The sequence below is a fragment of the Mesoplodon mirus genome (genome assembly GCF_964341445.2).
Source record: "Mesoplodon mirus genome assembly, chromosome: 3".
In the NCBI taxonomy this organism is placed as follows: Eukaryota; Metazoa; Chordata; class Mammalia; order Artiodactyla; family Ziphiidae; genus Mesoplodon; species Mesoplodon mirus.
In genome coordinates, this window is record NC_138978.1 from 151422039 (window position 1) to 151440590 (window position 18552).

At 40.2% G+C, this 18552-nt stretch overlaps 2 protein-coding genes across 4 annotated transcripts in view; both read left to right on the top strand.

The window, feature by feature from the left end:
• The window catches only part of RBBP5 (RB binding protein 5, histone lysine methyltransferase complex subunit), a 37235-nt gene extending 22701 nt beyond the window's left edge, over positions 1-14534 (top strand). The window contains exons 6-14 of one of the 3 annotated variants that reach the window (XM_082615020.1): positions 1091-1200; positions 2261-2380; positions 2469-2622; positions 2720-2791; positions 3403-3520; positions 4823-4892; positions 5609-5838; positions 6578-6769; positions 12495-14534. In XM_082615020.1, the coding sequence (XP_082471146.1) occupies positions 1091-1200; positions 2261-2380; positions 2469-2622; positions 2720-2791; positions 3403-3520; positions 4823-4892; positions 5609-5838; positions 6578-6769; positions 12495-12523 (1095 nt within the window). In that variant the 3' untranslated portion in view covers positions 12524-14534. Of the gene's footprint in view, positions 1-1090; positions 1201-2260; positions 2381-2468; positions 2623-2719; positions 2792-3402; positions 3521-4822; positions 4893-5608; positions 5839-6577; positions 8562-12494 lie in introns of those variants that run through there. The other 2 variants (XM_082615021.1, XM_082615019.1) reach the window with 2 other exon arrangements.
• Positions 14535-14715: 181 nt separating this feature from the next.
• TMEM81 (transmembrane protein 81) lies at positions 14716-17305 on the top strand. The gene has a single exon (XM_082615022.1). The coding sequence runs from the start codon at positions 16077-16079 to the stop codon at positions 16905-16907; it is 831 nt and encodes a 276-aa protein (XP_082471148.1). The 5' UTR covers positions 14716-16076; the 3' UTR covers positions 16908-17305.
• Positions 17306-18552: the final 1247 nt, after the last annotated feature.

Below are 18552 nucleotides of genomic sequence, written 5' to 3' on the forward strand. Positions count from 1 at the left end.
TTTATCCCTTGACTAAGCATGCCTCCTGCCTGTGGTAAATATAGCCTATTTTTCTCTCGTGCCTTAATAATTTCTGTTCTTTGGATTTAGAGCAGTCAGAGGTTATTTGACCTAGAGAAGGATGGGGGGCCTTTACTGGATGCTAGTAATGAAAGGCCATTACTAAATTATAAAATTTAAAAATCATATCATCAGTGGAATACTGCTGATAAAATGTCTGATATCTTGGTCTGCAAATATTGTATAATTTAGGCTAGCTTAATCTATAGTTTTGTGTAGTAAGAAGTTGGATTAGGTGAGCTTTAGGGTCCTTTTCAAGCTTATTAGAGTTTGAGTTCCAGTGCACTTTGATTTTTTTTTTTTTTGACTGGGACGTATGGGCTAGTACAGTTTCATGGCTGCTTTAGAGAGTGGCAGATTTTTTTTTTTTATTGTGGTAAAATGCAGTTAACGAAATTTACCGTCTTAACCATTCTTAAGTGTACAGTTCAGTGGTGTAAAGTACGTTCACATTGTCGTGCAGTCATCACCATCGTTTATCTCCAGAGCTCTTTTCATCTTGCACTGACCTTGTACTTATTAAATAATAACTTGCTATTTCCTACTCCCTTTCACCCCTTGGAAACCATCATTCTACTTTCTATCTTTATGAATTTGGCTATTCTACTACCTGTATAAATGGACTCATCCAGTATTTGGTTGTTTTGTGATGGGCTTACTTCACTTAGCATAATGTCCTTAAGGTTCATTCATGTTGTAGCATGTGTCAGAATTTCCTTTCTTTTCAAGTCTGAATAATATTCCATTGTATGTATGTGTCACATTTTGTTTATCTGTTGATGGATACTTGGGTTGCTTCTACTTTTTGACTCTGGATAATGTTAAACATTATCTTTTAACAATAGATTAAGACAGTGTCCTTTAATTGAAGAGGTAAAAGGCAATAGCAGTTCATCAAGTTGAATACATGGGAATAGAGATATTTATATTAATATTTTCACCCAGTCTTTGCCCAGTTTTAGAAACAGAAGCCAAATCTAATTACTGTAAGTTATCAGAATACTTATTATTTTTCTCTTTTAAACTTTAGATTTTGGTCCTAAAAACAGATTCTCAGGATCTTGTTGCTTCCTTCAGAGTAACAACTGGAACAAGCAATACCACAGCCATTAAGTCAATAGAGTTTGCTCGGAAGGGCAGGTAAGTGAGACCTGTCTTTTTAGAGACAGTTTTAAAAGTGAGTGGAATGCAAAAATACATTGAGATTCACAGTTTTTGTGTATATTATGCTTAATTTTCTTTTAAGTTTACTTAAAAAATAGTTATAGAAACTGTCACTCTCTGGTTCTTAAGTTTATAAGATTTACTGCTTTGAGCCAGCAGTCACATCTTATCGGGAGGTTAACAGGCAGTTCCTTTACAGAAAAGATGTCTGAGTGGTCTGTGCATAGAACCAAAATGCCTGGCATATGGTAAGCACTGGGTAAAGATGAGCTGTTGTATTATAATCAGAATTGATATCACAAATTCACATAGTAACTGAATATGCACTTTACTTACATAAAACCTATTTATTTACCCTTTTAATTTCAGATGTTTTTAGTATAAGTTTGATTACCCAGCTAGAAGTAGATTTATGTATCAACAGAAACAAGAAGAAAATACGTTGTCAGTAAGAGAAGTAACAGTCATCCTATTTTGTATGGGAACCACCATACATACTTAGAGGACATTCATGTTCAAATTCTCTTGAAGCAAGAGACAGTTAGTGAGGTCTGTAAGAAGGTGGTAAAATAACTTGTATTTTATCCAACACTCAGTGTTATCACAGTAAAAAATTGGGCAATCCAGAATGATATATTTAGTTTATTAACTCATTAAGAATATATTGTATATAAAGCAGGCCAGAGGAATGAAGTATTTATATATATTTAACTGTAAGCTTGTGAATTCAGGAAACTGGTTTCAATTTAGAGGTTTTGGATTTTAGTCAAATACTGCTGATTAGTTTGTGCATCTAGGGTTTAGGGATTACACAGGAAGGGAAGTAAAGCGTTTTCTCACTCCACGTTATATTTTGGCTTGGAAGGTGACAAGTAGATACATAAGTAGTCTAGTCTATTACTTAGATTTTCACTCAGTCTCTCCTTGATTTGCTAGTTGTCTTATGGTACTGTTCTAAGTAACTGGTAGCCATGGAAAACGTTAACAGGAACAGATTCTGACCTCTGGTGTTGATATTTTTTTATCCTTTCTGTAGTTGCTTTTTAATTAACACAGCAGATCGAATAATCAGAGTTTATGATGGTAGAGAAATCTTAACCTGTGGAAGAGATGGAGAGCCTGAACCCATGCAGAAATTGCAGGACTTGGTGAATAGGTATGTATCACAACCTAGAAAAATATGTGCTAATTCATGGCCTGGGGTCAGGTTCCGGTTCTATTTGGGTACTTTCTTTGTCCTTTAGGACCCCATGGAAGAAATGTTGTTTCTCTGGCGATGGGGAATACATAGTGGCAGGGTCAGCCCGGCAGCATGCCCTGTACATCTGGGAGAAGAGTATTGGCAACCTTGTGAAGATTCTCCATGGGACAAGAGGAGAACTCCTCTTGGATGTAGCTGTGAGTAGGATGAGAGGTTGCTGTTGTTACTTATGTAATACAGAAAATCTTGGATTCATTCTTAGAATTGATTGTTCTTTGCTTCATTAAAATTTAGTGGCATCCTGTTCGACCCATCATAGCATCCATTTCTAGTGGAGTGGTATCTATCTGGGCACAAAATCAAGTAGTAAGTATTTTTGTGGTTTAACTGCTTTGAAGCTAGATACCCTTTCCTTTTATCAAAGAACTTTACAAATAGTAAGCCCAAAATTACCTTATATACTTTCTTTTCCATATGATTCTTCTAATTAAATAGTTCAGTGCATCTAGTTTTGCTTTATTTTAATGGTAAGGTCTTGGTCCAAAATCAATTTACCAGCTCTGTTTTCAGGGAGAAAATCTAGTGTACTTCCTGGTAGAGTTTTCTTGTGCTTTTCTTATTTTCAGCTCAGTTAGCTTCTGTTTTACATCTTGGTTTTATTTTGAACACCTTTAATTATATTTGTAATCAGTGTACTCATAAGAAAACTTAACACTTTACCTCAGAATTACATCTTAATAAGATTAAAGAAGGCAGTTATTTATGAAAGAACTACAGTTAATAACATGGAATGTTCAAGATAGGAAATGCCTTAAGGTAATAAAACTGTAGATACCTAATTTTTATTATCTGCCAAATTTGATCTCAGAATTTTGAGTCTTATTCATGGTCAATCCTTTTATTTATATCATTAATGTCTAGGTTACAGACCGCTGCTTTCTCATACAGTTAAGTAGTATGTTTTGTTTGTGGCATAGGAAAATTGGAGTGCATTTGCGCCAGACTTCAAAGAATTGGATGAAAATGTAGAATATGAAGAAAGGGAATCAGAGTTTGATATTGAAGATGAAGATAAGAGTGAGCCTGAACAGACAGGTAATATTTCTCAGTTGCAGGTAGTATTTCCCAAAGGAAAAATGATTGTTTTACTCAGTACTCATTCTTAATTTGTGTTGAAAATTCACTTCAGCACTTAGTCTAATTTTTTTTCCTAAGTTTACACAGTTTTGACAGTGTTCTTAGAATATTTATTTGTAAGGCATTGACTCGGGGCTTACATGGGCATTACTAGGGCTCAAGCAGCTCTCTTAACATCTCACTTTGTATTTCCTGACTAATTGCAGATGATTAAATGAGGATTTGCATGGGGCACCTAACAAAGCCACCCACACACGCTGGGTGCTCAGCTGCTGTTTGGGTATTGTCACTCCTTTGTCAGTAAGATGAAGGTAAAGAGCATGGGCTCTGGAGTCAGACTGCCTTGGGCAGAATACTTATTCTTTAAACCTAAACTTCCTTTTCTGTAAAATAAGGATAACAGTAGTACCTGCCTTTTAGGGTTGTGGGGAATAAATGAGATAATTCATGTAAAGGGCTCACTATAGTGTCTAGGCCATAATGAGAATTCAGACGTTTTCTTCTACTATGATTATGATCGTGATCATTGTTATTTTTATCTCTTGGCTTCTGAACTTCTAGATGGGAAGTTACTTGAGAATAAAGATTTCACTTTATAGCCCCATCATTGTCTAAACACAGGGCTTTGCTTCTGGCAGGGGTTTGTGTGTATGAATGCTTAATGTGCCCAGTTGGCACTGTCAGCTTGAGTAATTAATGCCACGGGTCATTGACTGCTGGGCCACTTGATGGTGTCAGGAATCGGGGAATTGGGATTGAAATTAGTTCTCTCCAGCTTGAAAGTGCTGGTCCTCACTTTTGTGATATTAGATAACTTACATGCCTCCTGTGTCTTAGGAAGACCGTCAGGGCTGCAGTATATTCTGGATTGTATTAGTGTTATTGGACTGTGTTGTACGAAGCCTTCCCAAACTTCCACAGAAGTTGTTTCTCCTTCCCATCTCCTTGGCACGTTGCACATACCTTTACTGTAGCACTTACTGTATGGAACAGAAATTATCTGTGTGAATGTGTCTCCCCAATTAGACTTCTAAAATTTTTATTGAAGAACCGTTCCCAACTTTCTAGGGCATTGCTCTATTCCCAGTGCCTAGCGTGTGGTGGAAATTCAGTAAATATTTGCAGAACAACTAAGTAAAACGAACTGTTTCGTTTTCCTTCTTTGTTTCTCCTGGATTTCAGTTTATGAAAACCATAAGCTATATGTAAAAAGCAGTTTTCTACTTCTTCTCACACCTCTGCTGTGTTTTTGTCCTGCAGGGGCTGATGCTGCAGAGGATGAGGAAGTGGATGTCACCAGTGTGGACCCTATTGCCGCCTTCTGTAGCAGGTGAGCTGCCGCTGAAGGCTGGGCCTGGGGTGCTCCTCCTCCTCAGTCTCTGGTTGTGCTGCTCAGTTCCCCGGCTCTTCCTTCAGGCCCATCTGCCTTTGACCTCAGATAACTCCTTTGGTGCGCAAGAAATCCCTTCCCTTCTCCCTTGATAGAAAAATCTTAAGAAAGTGAAATAATTTGTTTATGCCATTTATTTTTACTACTGATTTTATTAATCGTGTTGTCTGATTTCCTTTTTTAAAAATTTATTTATTTTTGGCCGCGTTGGGTCTTCGTTGCTGCGCGCGGGCTTTCTCTAGTGGCGGTGAGCGGGGGCTACTCTTCGTTGCGGTGCGCGGGCTTCTCGTTGCGGTGGCTTCTCTTGTTGTGGAGCACGGGGCTCTAGGTGCATGGGCTTCAGTAGTTGTGGCTCGCGGGCTCTAGAGCGCAGGCTCAGTAGTTGTGGCGCACGGGCTTAGTTGCTGTGTGGCATGTGGGATCTTCCCGGACCAGGGCTCGAACCTGTGTCCCCTGCATTGGTAGGTGGATTCTTAACCACTGTGCCACCAGGGAAGCCCCTGTCTGATTTCTTTTTATTTGTTTTGGCTTTCTTGAAATTTTAGATCCATACCTGTTGCTTATGGTTAGATGATTCTGCCCTAGAGGAAGGGTTCATGGTTTACGCAACTTTCTCCTCTTTTTTCCTATCCCTTTTCTGATCCTGTTCCAAATAGTGATGAAGAGCTGGAAGATTCAAAGGCTCTATTATATTTACCCATTGCCCCTGAGGTAGAAGACCCAGAAGAAAATCCTTATGGCCCCCCACCGGATGCAGTCCAAACCTCCTTGATGGACGAAGGGGCTAGTTCAGAGAAGAAGAGGCAGTCTTCAACAGATGGGTCCCAGCCACCTAAGAAGAAACCCAAAACAACCAATATTGAACTGCAAGGAGTACCAAATGATGGTAAGAGCCACATTTTCTCTCCCTCGCCTGACAGACGCCACTCTCCAGCACAATCTGGTAATTTCCTGTTTGGGTGATTTTCCCTTAAAGGAATTTTCCCATGAGTCTTTTTTATAGTGCTTTACAACTTTGTAATAATTTCATCTGCTTTCACTTCTCTTTTAAAATGGGGAGATTCTGCCCTCAGTACTTTGCCTAAGATGACATACTTTAAGTTTTCTGACATCTAGCTCAGTTTGTTTAAATACCCTACCTCTCCCCCAAGATTCTTATTAGGTAGTAAAGTACTAGTCAGACTTGGACAACCTTAATTCTTCCTACCTACTTTTACAGTCTGACTCTAGAAGCCTTTTTAATTACATGGTTGAGTCTGGATTCTTACCCTGGTCTGTCGCGTACCAAAGCCCATTCCCTTTCTGCTCTCACATGCCAGTGTGCACATGTGTGTTGCTGTTGTGGCTTGTGTGATAAAGTATCAGTGTGTCTTTGAGCTACCTTTTCCATTTAGAGCTGCTGTGGCTTCGTATGAACCACATAGGCCATGTGGCCAAGGAGCTATTTCTCATTTAATGGCCACTCTTCTATAGTTTATAATTAATAAACAAAACAAACTTTTCTTCTTGTATTAGTGGACCTGAGATACAAGAGCAGAATTCTTTGCTCATGGATAGGTGGCATGGCACATGCTCAGTTGGGGTGATGTGTGGATTTCTTTCTGTGCCTATCTGTCCGTTTACAGAAGTCCATCCACTACTGGGTGTGAAGGGGGATGGCAAATCCAAGAAGAAGCAAGCAGGCCGGCCTAAAGGATCAAAAGGTAAAGAGAAAGATTCTCCATTTAAACCGAAACTCTACAAAGGGGACAGAGGTTTACCTCTGGAAGGATCAGCGAAGGGTAAAGTGCAGGCGGAGCTCAGCCAGCCCTTGACAGGTAAGGACACATTGGGAGCACTGTCTGGCTTGCTTCGTGGCCTTGCTTTGTACAGCCCCTGACTCCGTTTAACTGCAGCATTTTTTCCTTCCTTCCCTCCTTTTCCCCAGTGGCAGATATTCTCTGAGTTTTAAACTACTGCCGAGGGCAGGCTAAACCAGATTTGACTTAATTAATTCAGTGGCTCTTAAACTTGGGTCTATAACTAGGTTTCAGGGGATCTCCATTCCCTTGGTCTTATGCAAAATATTGTATGAATATTTTGGGGGGGAAGATGCCTGTACATTTCACTGGATTCCTGTAGGAATCTATGACCTGAAAAAGGGTAAGAACCCCTGGTTCAATTCATTTTTTTAATCTGTGTTTGCTCCTAGGTTTTTTGTTTTGTCTCAAATGAAAGATCTAGACAGATAACCAGAAATAGGAGCTTCTTTCTACAGCCCTTGACTATTTCACTGTAGCATCTTTTTTTTCTCTCTTCAAATTGTTCAAGTCCCAGAGGTGGTGGTGTTCTCTCTCTCAGTAGTCTAGAAGCAATGGTGGAGTTGTTACTAGTACCATCACGTTAAGGAAGAAGATGAGGTGTTTTGTGTTTTCAAACAGGAGATTACCAAAAAGACAAACTTTGTAGCTTCTCAATACCTAAGCCTCTTGAAACTTACTGTTTTCTCACTTCTGTATAACTGAGGGATTTTTATTGGAGGATGGAGAACAGTTTCAATTTCCAGTCAAATACTTGTGAATCTAGGCTAAAATGGTCTTTTGTTTGGAAAATAGTAAGCAAACTCAAGTTCATTTCTGCTCAAATATTGTTGGGTTTTGGAAACTTTTTGTTTTGTTGTATATTTAGGCACTGCTTTAGTTAATACATTACTCTCAGTTTTCTGTGGCTAGGTCAGTAGATTCAGAGGCAGGACTAACAAAATATCAGTGTTTGTGTTTAGGGGTTTTTTTCCCCCACTTTAAAATTTTAATTGTGTTAATCCAAATGTGATGATATGCAAAACAGAGTTCCTTAAGCCAGTTAATCATTGTGAACATGAATTCTCTTCTGCAGAGAAGCTGAAACAGACTCAATTACTCATCATTTTGAGTATTCCCCCTCAAGTTCACTAGATTTAGACTTTCATAGTCCAACACCATACCATTGGAGCACTAGCATTTTTTTTCCCAGCAACAATATTTATGGTACTCCACTGATAATCAGTTACCACCTCCACATTCAGTCCACTTAGGGCCATGTCTGAATATTTTTAAAAATAGCCTGGAAGGGCCTCCCTGGTGGCGCAGTGGTTGAGAGTCCGCCTGCCGATGCAGGGGATACGGGTTCGTGCCCCGGTCTGGGAGGATCCCATATGCCACGGAGCGGCTGGGCCCGTGAGCCATGGCCGCTGGGCCTGCGCATCCGGAGCCTGTGCTCCGCAACGGGAGAGGCCACAACAGTGAGAGGCCCGCATACCGCAAAAAGAAAAAAAAAAAAAAATAGCCTGGAAGAGTTATATGGGCATTGCCAGCAAAGATTGCATGTCAGTAATGGACTAATGTAAATAAAAACCATCCTTCCATAACCCACTTCTTGCATAAGCGGATGCCACTATAGAAGAAACAATTTAAAATTCAAATAGATTTCCCTGGCCCCAAGAGCTGAAATGCTTCAGGGTGATTTCAAATGTAGGCAAACATATTGAATTAATTGAAATACTCTAAGACATACTTTCCCAGCATCTTCAGAATCTATCTGTAATTAATCATTTGCTTTTTAATACTAAGCGTATGGCAAATAAACCATTTGAAGTTTTTAAAAACTAAAATTTTCTCTCTATAATACAGTGATTTCAACTTTTAATTATAGCTGATATGGTCACTAACAGTTACTAAATATTTCTGGCATTTCTCAAATTGGGTTTTTGTCAAAGGTGCCATGAAGTACTGTTATATTTTACAGCTTAGAGTATAACAGCAGTGGTATTTTTTAGCTATGCTTCAAAAACATCTAAATGAGATGTTAGAAAGTTTACTTAGCCATAAAGGAATGGGCCTTTTTATTCCCTGAAGTTTTCAAAATACTGCATTGAAATTTTGATCTATGTGTAAAATACATAGTGTTTGTACATGTCAGCATTTCAAAACTCCCTTCTAGCAAGACTGGATATCATTATCAATGGCCTATTAGAAGTTTATTCCCACTCACTTAGCTGACAAGGTTAAAAAAGGTACTGACCTCGTTAAAGGCTAGAACTTGTGTCTTGAAACAGCAGGGTGCTTCAGACTGGATTTTTATTTTCTTCACTATTGTTATCAGGGACTTGAGTTGGCCAGCCTTAAATGGAGGCAGCTATTTTAACGGCTTCACCCTTTGAAAGGACTAGAGGAGACTTTTACATAACAAGGCCAGGATGATGATATGCTTTCTGATAACACACAGACAAAACAACTGTCTAGATTACTGCAAACATTTTACCAACTTCTGATGATTGTCTGCATCGTATACTTCCCCGTGTAATCTATACTTCCTTCTTCCCATTTTCTCCTTCTCTTGCCTTGGTTCCTTGGCCTTTTCCTGAATGGAAATCTCCAAAACTGAAATGGCCAGATCAAACTCCCGAGTGTGCTGAGGAGCAGGATCATTAAAAAACCTCCAAAAAGGCATTGTGGTTTAGTCCTGACACTTCCTCAGAAGGGCTTTTAGCCACTAGCTGCAGTGTGGTTTGGATCTTTATGAAGGCTGTGAGTCTGGGAGAGAGTGCTGAAACTGAGTATCATATAGCGCGCCATTAGAAGTCTCAGTTTCAGGACAACCTGTCATACCTTTTGTGTGGGTTTCTTTGGGCGAGGGTGGCGCTTCATCCAATACCATTTTCATCTTGGAGGGCCCAGAGCAGGCAGAGGCTGGCTGACACATGCTGTTCATTTTCACATGGCTCCCCCAGGCCTCTGAGGTAATAAAAACTCTTATGCCTCATGTTCTTCCACACCTTGGAGAGTTTCAATAAAAAGCAGCATGCTGTCATTGTGGATTTTCCACCAGATATTAAGAAATGAATGCTGATCCTCAGTGGCTGAGGCTGAACCGTCTTCAAAGATTAGTTCAGTCTGATGGTATATTTATAGATTCAGTGCTTTGTGGACCTCCCCGCAAATGCCCTGCTTTTGCATTAGAGCCAAATCATTTGAAGGCAGATTGTAGGTGTAGGCTACTGCTCAAGTTAGATAAATGCCAACTGTTTGTTAATATCTGCAATTTATCAGTTACTGAAGAAACTGTTCAGTAAGCCCTGATAGGCCTCACAAAGCTGCTATAGTCTGTTGCATGTTGCAACAGGAGATTATGCATTTCAGGCGACAGTTGGAAGACACATAGACCGCCAATAGAAGTAATCTAGCCATCTGGAATCTGAGGCTGTAGAAAATTCTTCCCTATCAAACAGCTCTTCAGTATTGAACAGTACCAGTGGACCCACATCCACGAAGACACACTTTCTGTGATGAGTGAGGACCCATCAGTGAAGCTTAAGGGTAACCCTGAGCTGGGGACTTTTCAGAAAGTCCAGATCGACATAGCACCATCTATGAGATTCCCCCTGGTTACCTTATTAGATACTCTCCAGAGGACAGTCCTCAGGATCGAAACTTGAGATGTGAGCGGAACCACCAGTGTCCCGGTTGCCCTGTGACTGCTCAAAGATTGCCCTAGAAGTAGGGCTCCTTGGCAGTAAACACCATCGGTAGCAAGTGTGACAAAGTTGTGGTCTGTCACATATGTGGTCTGAAGGCCTTGTGGGATGGTGGGCATGAAGGGAATGGTGGCACCTGGGTCTGTTGAGAGTGGCAAAGGCCAAACTGAGCAGAGGTGCCACTTCTGGGGGCTGACAGGCCCTGCACTGATTTCCCTGCCTTTGGCTGCGCCACTGCCCTCCTGGTGCTAGCCCCCCACCCTGGGCCTCTGAACCATATTCTGTTCACTTGCTGAATCTGATTGTTTTAAATGATTGGTAGGGGCTTCCCCACCCCCCTTTTTGAAAAATGATCAGTCTCTCAAAGGCTAATTTATGAATTCCTGCTAAAATCATATTTTTAGATGGCTAGTTGGGTATTCTTATTCTGTGTGGTCTTATTAGCTGACTAAGGTAATGTTTGAAAATGAAGTGTTTTCTTAAGCCACCCTGGCTTGGCTGCTTTGGGGAGGTACCAGTAACAGCTGTTTTACCATAAGCTGAATTTTTCTTAATTTTATATTATTGGAGATTTCTGTCATGTTGCGGCTAAATAATACTTGGGGCAGATTTTTAAGTAACCTGGAGATCTGCTTTGTTGCTGTTTCTGTGTATCTTATCTTGCTCACAGACTTGCTTGCTCTGGTATTGGTTTGTTGCCTGATGCCTCAACAAGCTTTGTTTTTGGTCTGTTCACAGGAAAGAGAGTGATAAAGAAAAAACATTAACTGACCTCAGATAATCAGTATAATAATGTAGCTCATTAGTCATCTTGAGTGCCCATTATTAATGCAAGCCACTTTTTCCTCTCATGAGTTAGGCTTAAAATGTCAATGTTGTCTATTTTTAAACTGTTAAACTAGATTGGTCAGAGTACCTGTGGAAACAATCAGAGAAACTAGCCTTAAAGTGTTAAAGGCCTGTTACTGAGTCCTGTGGAGTAGATTCTTTTATCTCACGATTTAAAAAAAAAATCAATTCAAGAGGTTAATTATTACATTTTATGTTGAAAGATCTGAAAAACAGATGCTTAGATATACTTTTTATCTTACTGAACTATGTAAAGTTTAAATTTGATTTTTAACATGTAGCATCCAGGAGAGTTGTTATCTCATAATTTCAGTCTCTTCTCAGGCAAATTGGAATTTATTTTTATTGCCGGTTTTCATCTGTGCTTGAACTTATTTAACATCAGGTTAAAAGCAAGGTTTATAAATGGGTACTTTTTTTTTTTTTTTTTTTTTTTTTTTACAACTTGGGCAATCATTTTTAACCATTTTACCTTCAAGTGGCATGTTCTTCCCCATTCCAGATGACACTGGGAGGACTTTCTTCACCTTGTTCTCTTTTTACACTTCCTAGTTAATATTTCACAGCAACCCATTTAAGGATGTCCCTCAGAGATTGAACAGCTTCTATGGAGTAATCAGGGAAGTGTTTGTTTGATTTTACTGTTTAGGATTTTATTTATTGATCAGTTGTTGGCTCATAGACATGCCGACAGTAGTTTTCATTCACATTTCACCATATTTGGGATTCTGAGGAGCTGAGAGTATCATTTAAGGAAGAAGGGTGTTTGGAAAAGGGTTTGTTCCTCACCGTTAATCATTTAGTGGCAAATTCGTCTAGTATGTGAAAGATTGAAAGAGGCAGAAGTACCCTAGAATTTCCTTTTCTCCACTTACTGCACTTTTTGGAATATGAAGCATTATATGTTAACACCTTGGAGAATGGTTAGAAGCTTGGAAAATGTGTAGAAGTCTGATTATTTTGCCTTTTCTTCTCCCTTTGGGGCAGTGCTGAGAAAAGTACTGAGGGAGGGGGTGGGGTTTGGATTATTTGTTGCTTCAGTAAAGAGTAATTGGGAGTTGGAGTTGGTTTTAACTTAAAGGGGGGAAGTTCTTAGCCCATGTGTGCTTGTAATGCATCACCCAGCATCCGTATTTGTGTTCTTGAAAGTAACTGGTCTAAGTTGATGCTAAAAGAAATCTTTTTATTTCTCATCTCTTTAGCAGGGGGAGCGATCTCAGAACTGTTATGAAGGCCCTTGAAGTTCTTGGTTCTTCCCTACTTTGCCATCGTGTGGCCTCTGGACACTGTGGTCAGTTATTTGAGATTGACTTTAATTTAAAACAAAGGCCTCTGTCTTCCACCCAGGAGGTGGAAGGAGTGAGTTTTATGTTTGAATGAAGAAGTGAATTATGGAAGAAGAATATATGTCCCTTCCCTTTCAAGCATAAGTCCAAATAGGCTCTCAGGAATGAGGATTTGTGAAGACATCAAACAGGAGTTTTGACTCATTTAAACTTTAATGCTTGTTATGTTGCTGGAGAAGAGATTCCTGTTTTGCTCGTCTGTCTTTACTGTACCCAGCATCATTTCGGCCTGTCATTTCCTATTTCCTACTTGCCTTTCTTCCACAGTGCACGTCCTTGAGTGACTTGTTCTTATCTGAAATTTTGCTGCCTGTATCCTAGAAAAACTTCTGTTGCACATTCTTTCTTCCATTTTTAAACTTGCCCACTCACCAGATACCTCCTATATTTCCATATTGTATTACAAAGATGGGCAGAAAAGAAAGTGCTGGAAAGATTTCAGATTTTCCAAAAGGAAAGAAAGATAAGAAAGGCCCTCTCTTTTTTCACATACTGTAACATTTTGCTCCAGAAGTTGAGCTATAAGAGGGTCAGGTTTTTCTTTGTATTCTTTTCATTGCATGTTTCCCTCCAGTGTTGGTTCATTCTCATTAATCACGGTTTTTGAAGATAGCTAGTTCATTTGTCTCCAGCAAAGAATCATCAGTAGTTTATATTGCTTTACCTGTACTGGCTTCCAGAGCCAGAAACAAACCGAGGTGTCTCTCAGCAGGCTTCTTTTTTACTGGGGGTGGGGGAATCTATGCAAGGACTAAAATAAAACCGTCCAAAATCAAAGCAACAGACAACACAGTTCAAATAAAAAGAATCAAAGAACCTTTTTATTTTATCATTGCTCGTGGACATCTGTCCTTCCCATCAGTCATTGCATTTCCCCTCCTTGTATCCACACCCCTTTTCCTTCCTACATGTTTCCAGTCACTTCCTTTCTGTGAAAGGTTGCTTAGCTTTTTTAAAAAAAAATTTTAATTTTTGCTTTTGCTGTTCTTTGTATAAAAAGTAGCAGATTGGATGGATGTGTACACTAGGTGTTTGAAATTCTCTGAAAATCCAGAGTGAAGAAACCAGGTGTGGAGGGGCCTCTCCAGCCTCTCTTGAGTAGAGCTTTGAGCTGACTGGAAGTGCTTAATCTGGATCATCATTTTCACAGTATTTTCAAAGGAGAGTGAAACACTGTGCTTATTGGGAAATCTCTGTCCGTTGGTGGTTGCTCCGATAGGTAGCCAAACGAGGTGATTACCTTTTGGATTTTAGCATAGAAATCAAAGTAGAACACATCAACAAGAACCTCTTCCATTCCATCTTTAGAACCAAAACGTTCAGTAGTTGAAGCAAGAGCTCTCCCTGAGTCAGTGGCAAAATGTCTATATTTTTAGATGCCACTGCTTTTTCCTCAGATGCTCATTTTGTGAATTTCATTTCCTATTTCATATTAGACCAGTGGTTGAGATTGGTAGGTGGGTCACTAGACATGTTTTTGTTTTGCAGACGTTATTGCCATTTTGTTTCTCTTTGTACTGTACAGTGCAGTAGTATGCAAACTGTGTGATACAAGAGGTTTCTGCCTTATTTCCACATGCAGAGTAGCTGGGTGTCCTCTGCCTGAGCATTTGGATGTTCAAGCTCTGTCCACCTCCTAAACCGGCTACTGAGAAAATCAACTTCAGCCCTGTCAGAGTGTCTCTGGCAGCAGCTCCTAATAATTATTTATGCTTTTGGAATTTTTTTCAGCTCCTAAAACCTTCTGTCTATTTCAGTTTGATTTTCTCAATTTGTACAATATATGCATATTCTCTTTTTCCCTTTTGTCATCTGCCCACCCCCCAGTGTTTTGTTTTCTAATGTTCTGTAGTTTTGTACGAGATGAGACTTAGCCTTGGGTACTTCTTGCTGAAGCTTTAATGCTTTGTAAATAAAATCTGATGTTTATTAAAGAACAGGTGTAGGTGTGTGTTTGTAGACACTGATCACTTCTGAAAGTCACCGGCCACTTCACTCTGTACAACAGAAAATGCAGCTTACTTTGTTGATGTTAGATCTTCTCTGTGTAGAAATAACAGCTGGAAGGGCTAAGGGGTGGCCAGGTAGTCCAGATACCTGCTTTGGACAAGATGGTAAACAATTCAAGCAAAAAGTTAGTGAAAAAAGGATCATGTAGGAATGACTTCTCTTCCAGTTCCTTAGCTCAGTAAGTGTGTAACTACTCTGTAGAGGCTGCAGTGCTAGGAGACATTGTGGAGCTTACAAAAATGCTTGCCAGGAAGTTCCTGCCTTCCAAGGATCTTTCTTAAAGTGTAAGTACAGATAAATTCCTCTTTATTAGCACTTTTTCTCCCTAGATTAAATAGCCTTGAAATCCATCGATACTTATTGTCTCCTAAAGAATAAGATGTTTCATAAAGTCTATTTAAGTCTTTGATTTTAATCATCTCCAAATCTGAGTGTCTACTTATTAATCCTGTTATGTGACTGAGAATCTTTTTTGACATCATAGATGTTTCATAGCAACTTTGACCCAAGTGAATGATGGGCTCCTTCCTCATTCTATGGGGTGGGGGGACTGGGCTGAGAGGCAGGAAGAATTATGTATCCTCTCCCCCAGAATATATCTTCGGTACCCTTGGGAAGGGTAGAAGTGGGAGAGGAGCTGCATTTAACATCGTCTGTCTTGCTGCTAAGCATTGATTCTAAAAGCCCGTTTGGCCCTTGCCTTCATGAATTTTCATTTCTATTTAAAATTCCATACACACTTTACAAAGTGTTTTCATGTACAGTTTATCACTTTTGATGCTCAAAGTGACTTTCCTGAAATAGGCAAGGAGGTCTTAATTTACAAAGGAGGAAACAAATTCAGGAAGGGTAAGTCACTTGCCTCTCAGTCCAGAGTTCTTAATCCTTTTTATAGAAGGTTTAGGAGCATTTAAAGTTAATACTAACTTAATTCAAGTTAATCCTCTTTTTTTTTTTAGACTTGGTATTTGATTTCTTATTTGGGCAGATTTAGCTGGTATTTGAAACCTTTGAATTCAGATTCTACAATTTGGAGGGGAGGGGAAAGGGTGTGGAATGGTACAGCTTTACAATGCATCGAGGTAATTTGGAAATTCACTTCAGCTTCTGAAGTCTTTTCATCTTTGTTTCCCAAGAGGTGGATTTAAATTCATTAAAAGGATGGGAAAAGAATGAAGACTGGTAAGGTGGTCGTTAACAAGCAGTGATAGTAAAGCAGCAGCCTTGTGACGTTTTTTCTGCTTTGTGGCCTCACCTGTTAATAAGGACTGGACTTTTATTAAGTTGTATTGTTTTATTGACAGTGCATACATCATATCTTTTGACTTTGAAGGCTATCTCCCATCAAAGGAATTAAATTAACGTTGTGGAGGATTTAGCCGGAACCCCTCGGGTGTTGGCTGAGGGTGGTGAAATGCCTACTAAGACATGAAGACTTTGGCCACTAGTTTCATCCTTGGGAACCTGGTGTTGGCCTTCAATCTACCTTTGGTGGCGACTTTACCTAAAACACTGGCCATTCCTGAGAAACTGCAAGAAGCTGTGGGGAAGGTTATTGTCAATGCCACAACCTGTACTGTCACCTGTGGCCTTGGCTATAAGGAGGAGACCGTCTGTGAGGTGGGCCCTGATGGAGTGAGAAGGAAGTGTAAGTCTCAGCGCTTGGAATGTCTCACCAACTGGATCTGTGGAATGCTCCATTTCACCATTCTCATAGGGCAGGAATTTAAGCTGAGCTGTCTGAGTTCAGACATCCTGGAGATTGGACAGGAAGCTTTCCGATTCACCTGGAGACTTGCTCGGGGTATCATCTCAACTGATGATGAAGTCTTCAAACCCTTCCGAGCCAGTTCCCACTTTATAAAGTTTCAGTCTGCTCAGGAGTATGACTCTGGGACCTACCGGTGTGATGTGCAGCTGTTAAAAAACTTGAGACTTGTTAAGAGGCTCTATTTTGGGCTGAGGGTCCTTCCTCCTAACTTGGTGAACCTGAACTTCCATCAGTCCCTTACTGAGGATCAGAAGTTAGTAGATGAGGGCCTGGAAGTGAATCTGGACAACTATTCCAGGCCTCAGCGCCCACCGTGGAAAAAGAAGGTGACCATAGCTGTGGGAATAGGAATTGCCAGTGGTGTGACTGGTGGCGTGTTGGTGAGCATCGCCCTGTGCGGTGGGCTGAGGGTGATCCACAGCAGTGCCAGCCTTGAGACCTTACAAACCTTTCTGCGGAAGGGCTGGCTGCTCAGGAAGCCAAACTAGCTTTTCAGGGGAGTGTTCTGGCTACCTGATTGTGGATTAACTAAGAGGAGGGCTTCCACTACCAAAGGAGTGAGTGGGGGTTGTGATGCGGTCAACATGATGGTAGCTGTGGGCAATATTCTTCAACTCTGTGTCCCAGATGGATCTCTTCCAGATCTTCCCTGCCCACTAGGTACCCAGGAAACCTGACTGCAGGCATCTCCCTGCTCCTGGGAAGAGTTCTGTCTTCCAAGTTTGCATTCATTTTCTACCCTTTACAACTTGTATGCCTCCCTACCTTGACCTCCCTTCTGAGCAGTATAATCATGTAGAAGGATATAATAGCTTTTCTAGTGAAAGTGTTTTTTTCCTCTTCAATAAAAACAATTCCCAGTAGCTGTATGGAAACCTAACCTTCTCTGCCCTTTAGTTTAAAATTTCTTGCAGTTGTTTAAATTGTCCCATAATCAGTCTGGTTTTGGGTTAAACTCACACCAGCGTTTTTAGAATAGACATTGAACATATCGCTTTGTTGGGGGCATATGCCCATTTGTGACAGAGCCGAGGGTGTTAGTAATGACTTCTGACTCAGGTACGTAAGAGACAGTCATTAAACGTTAATAAATTATTTGCACCCCTATACCTCCCAGGTGAAGCCTTTGTGCTCAGTGCTAAGTTGAATTCCTGGTGAAACACTGGATTCTTCAGCTGGTAGATTGCCCCTGAACAGTTCCTAGGCTTGCTCTCTGCTCCTGTCCTTCTAGCTCTTTCAGTGCCCTGAAGCTTGTGTTGCTGGAGGTTTCTTACAGCAGCCAAGGCCCCGTAACGGAGGACTAGTACCTTCCTTCCTCAACAGGAAATCCAATCTTAAGACCTTCAGAGGCCATTCAGACTGTGAGATAATTGGCTTGGCTTGTGGAATTAACAGGGAAGTTGCTCTTGGGCCACCAGCTGAGCTAATTCTATATGAGAGAATTAGCATTTCTTCCCCTCACTTTTTTCTCAGCACAGAGGAAGTGGCAGAAAAAAGACTTGGACCAGTGGTTATCTTCTCTGGCCGTGTGTTTGAATCACCCGAATGAGCTTTTGAAAAATAAGATTCCTCAGCCCTAACCTGAGGATGCTAATTCAATTTAAATTATGACCGATGGATCTCTGAAGGTTCACCACGTATTACATTTGATTATTATTTCTTTTAAGTCTTATTTTACAACAGATCCCCTACTTTTTTTTTTCATGACATTCATATTGAAGAGGCCATTTGTCTTGTATAGTGTCCCACAATTATTTCCTCATGATTAGATTCCTGAGGAATGAATCTTAAACATTTTTGACAAGAGCCGAATGAAAATGTTATGTACTTATTGCATGACCTCGGGAGGCACAATGTCAGGGTGACCCATGGTTGATGATAAGCTTGATCGTTTGGGTAAGGTGGTGACTGCCAGATCTCTCCAGTGGTGTACCTGTATATGTTTTCCTTTTGTAATCTGTGGGGTGATGCTTTGTGATTATCTGGTTTCTAAAAAACGTTCACAGGCGTTTTAGAATCCATTCACGGTCTTTGCCTTATTATTACATGCTGGGGATTGCAAAATGATGGATTCTTTAAATTCATTTTTGTATTTATTACCCTGCATTTTTCTGTAAAGAAATACTATTCTTT

Excerpts from the sequence above, each read along its gene's own strand:
- TMEM81 (XM_082615022.1), top strand. The coding sequence starts at position 16,077 with ATGAAGACTTTGGCCACTAGTTTCATCCTTGGGAACCTGGTGTTGGCC.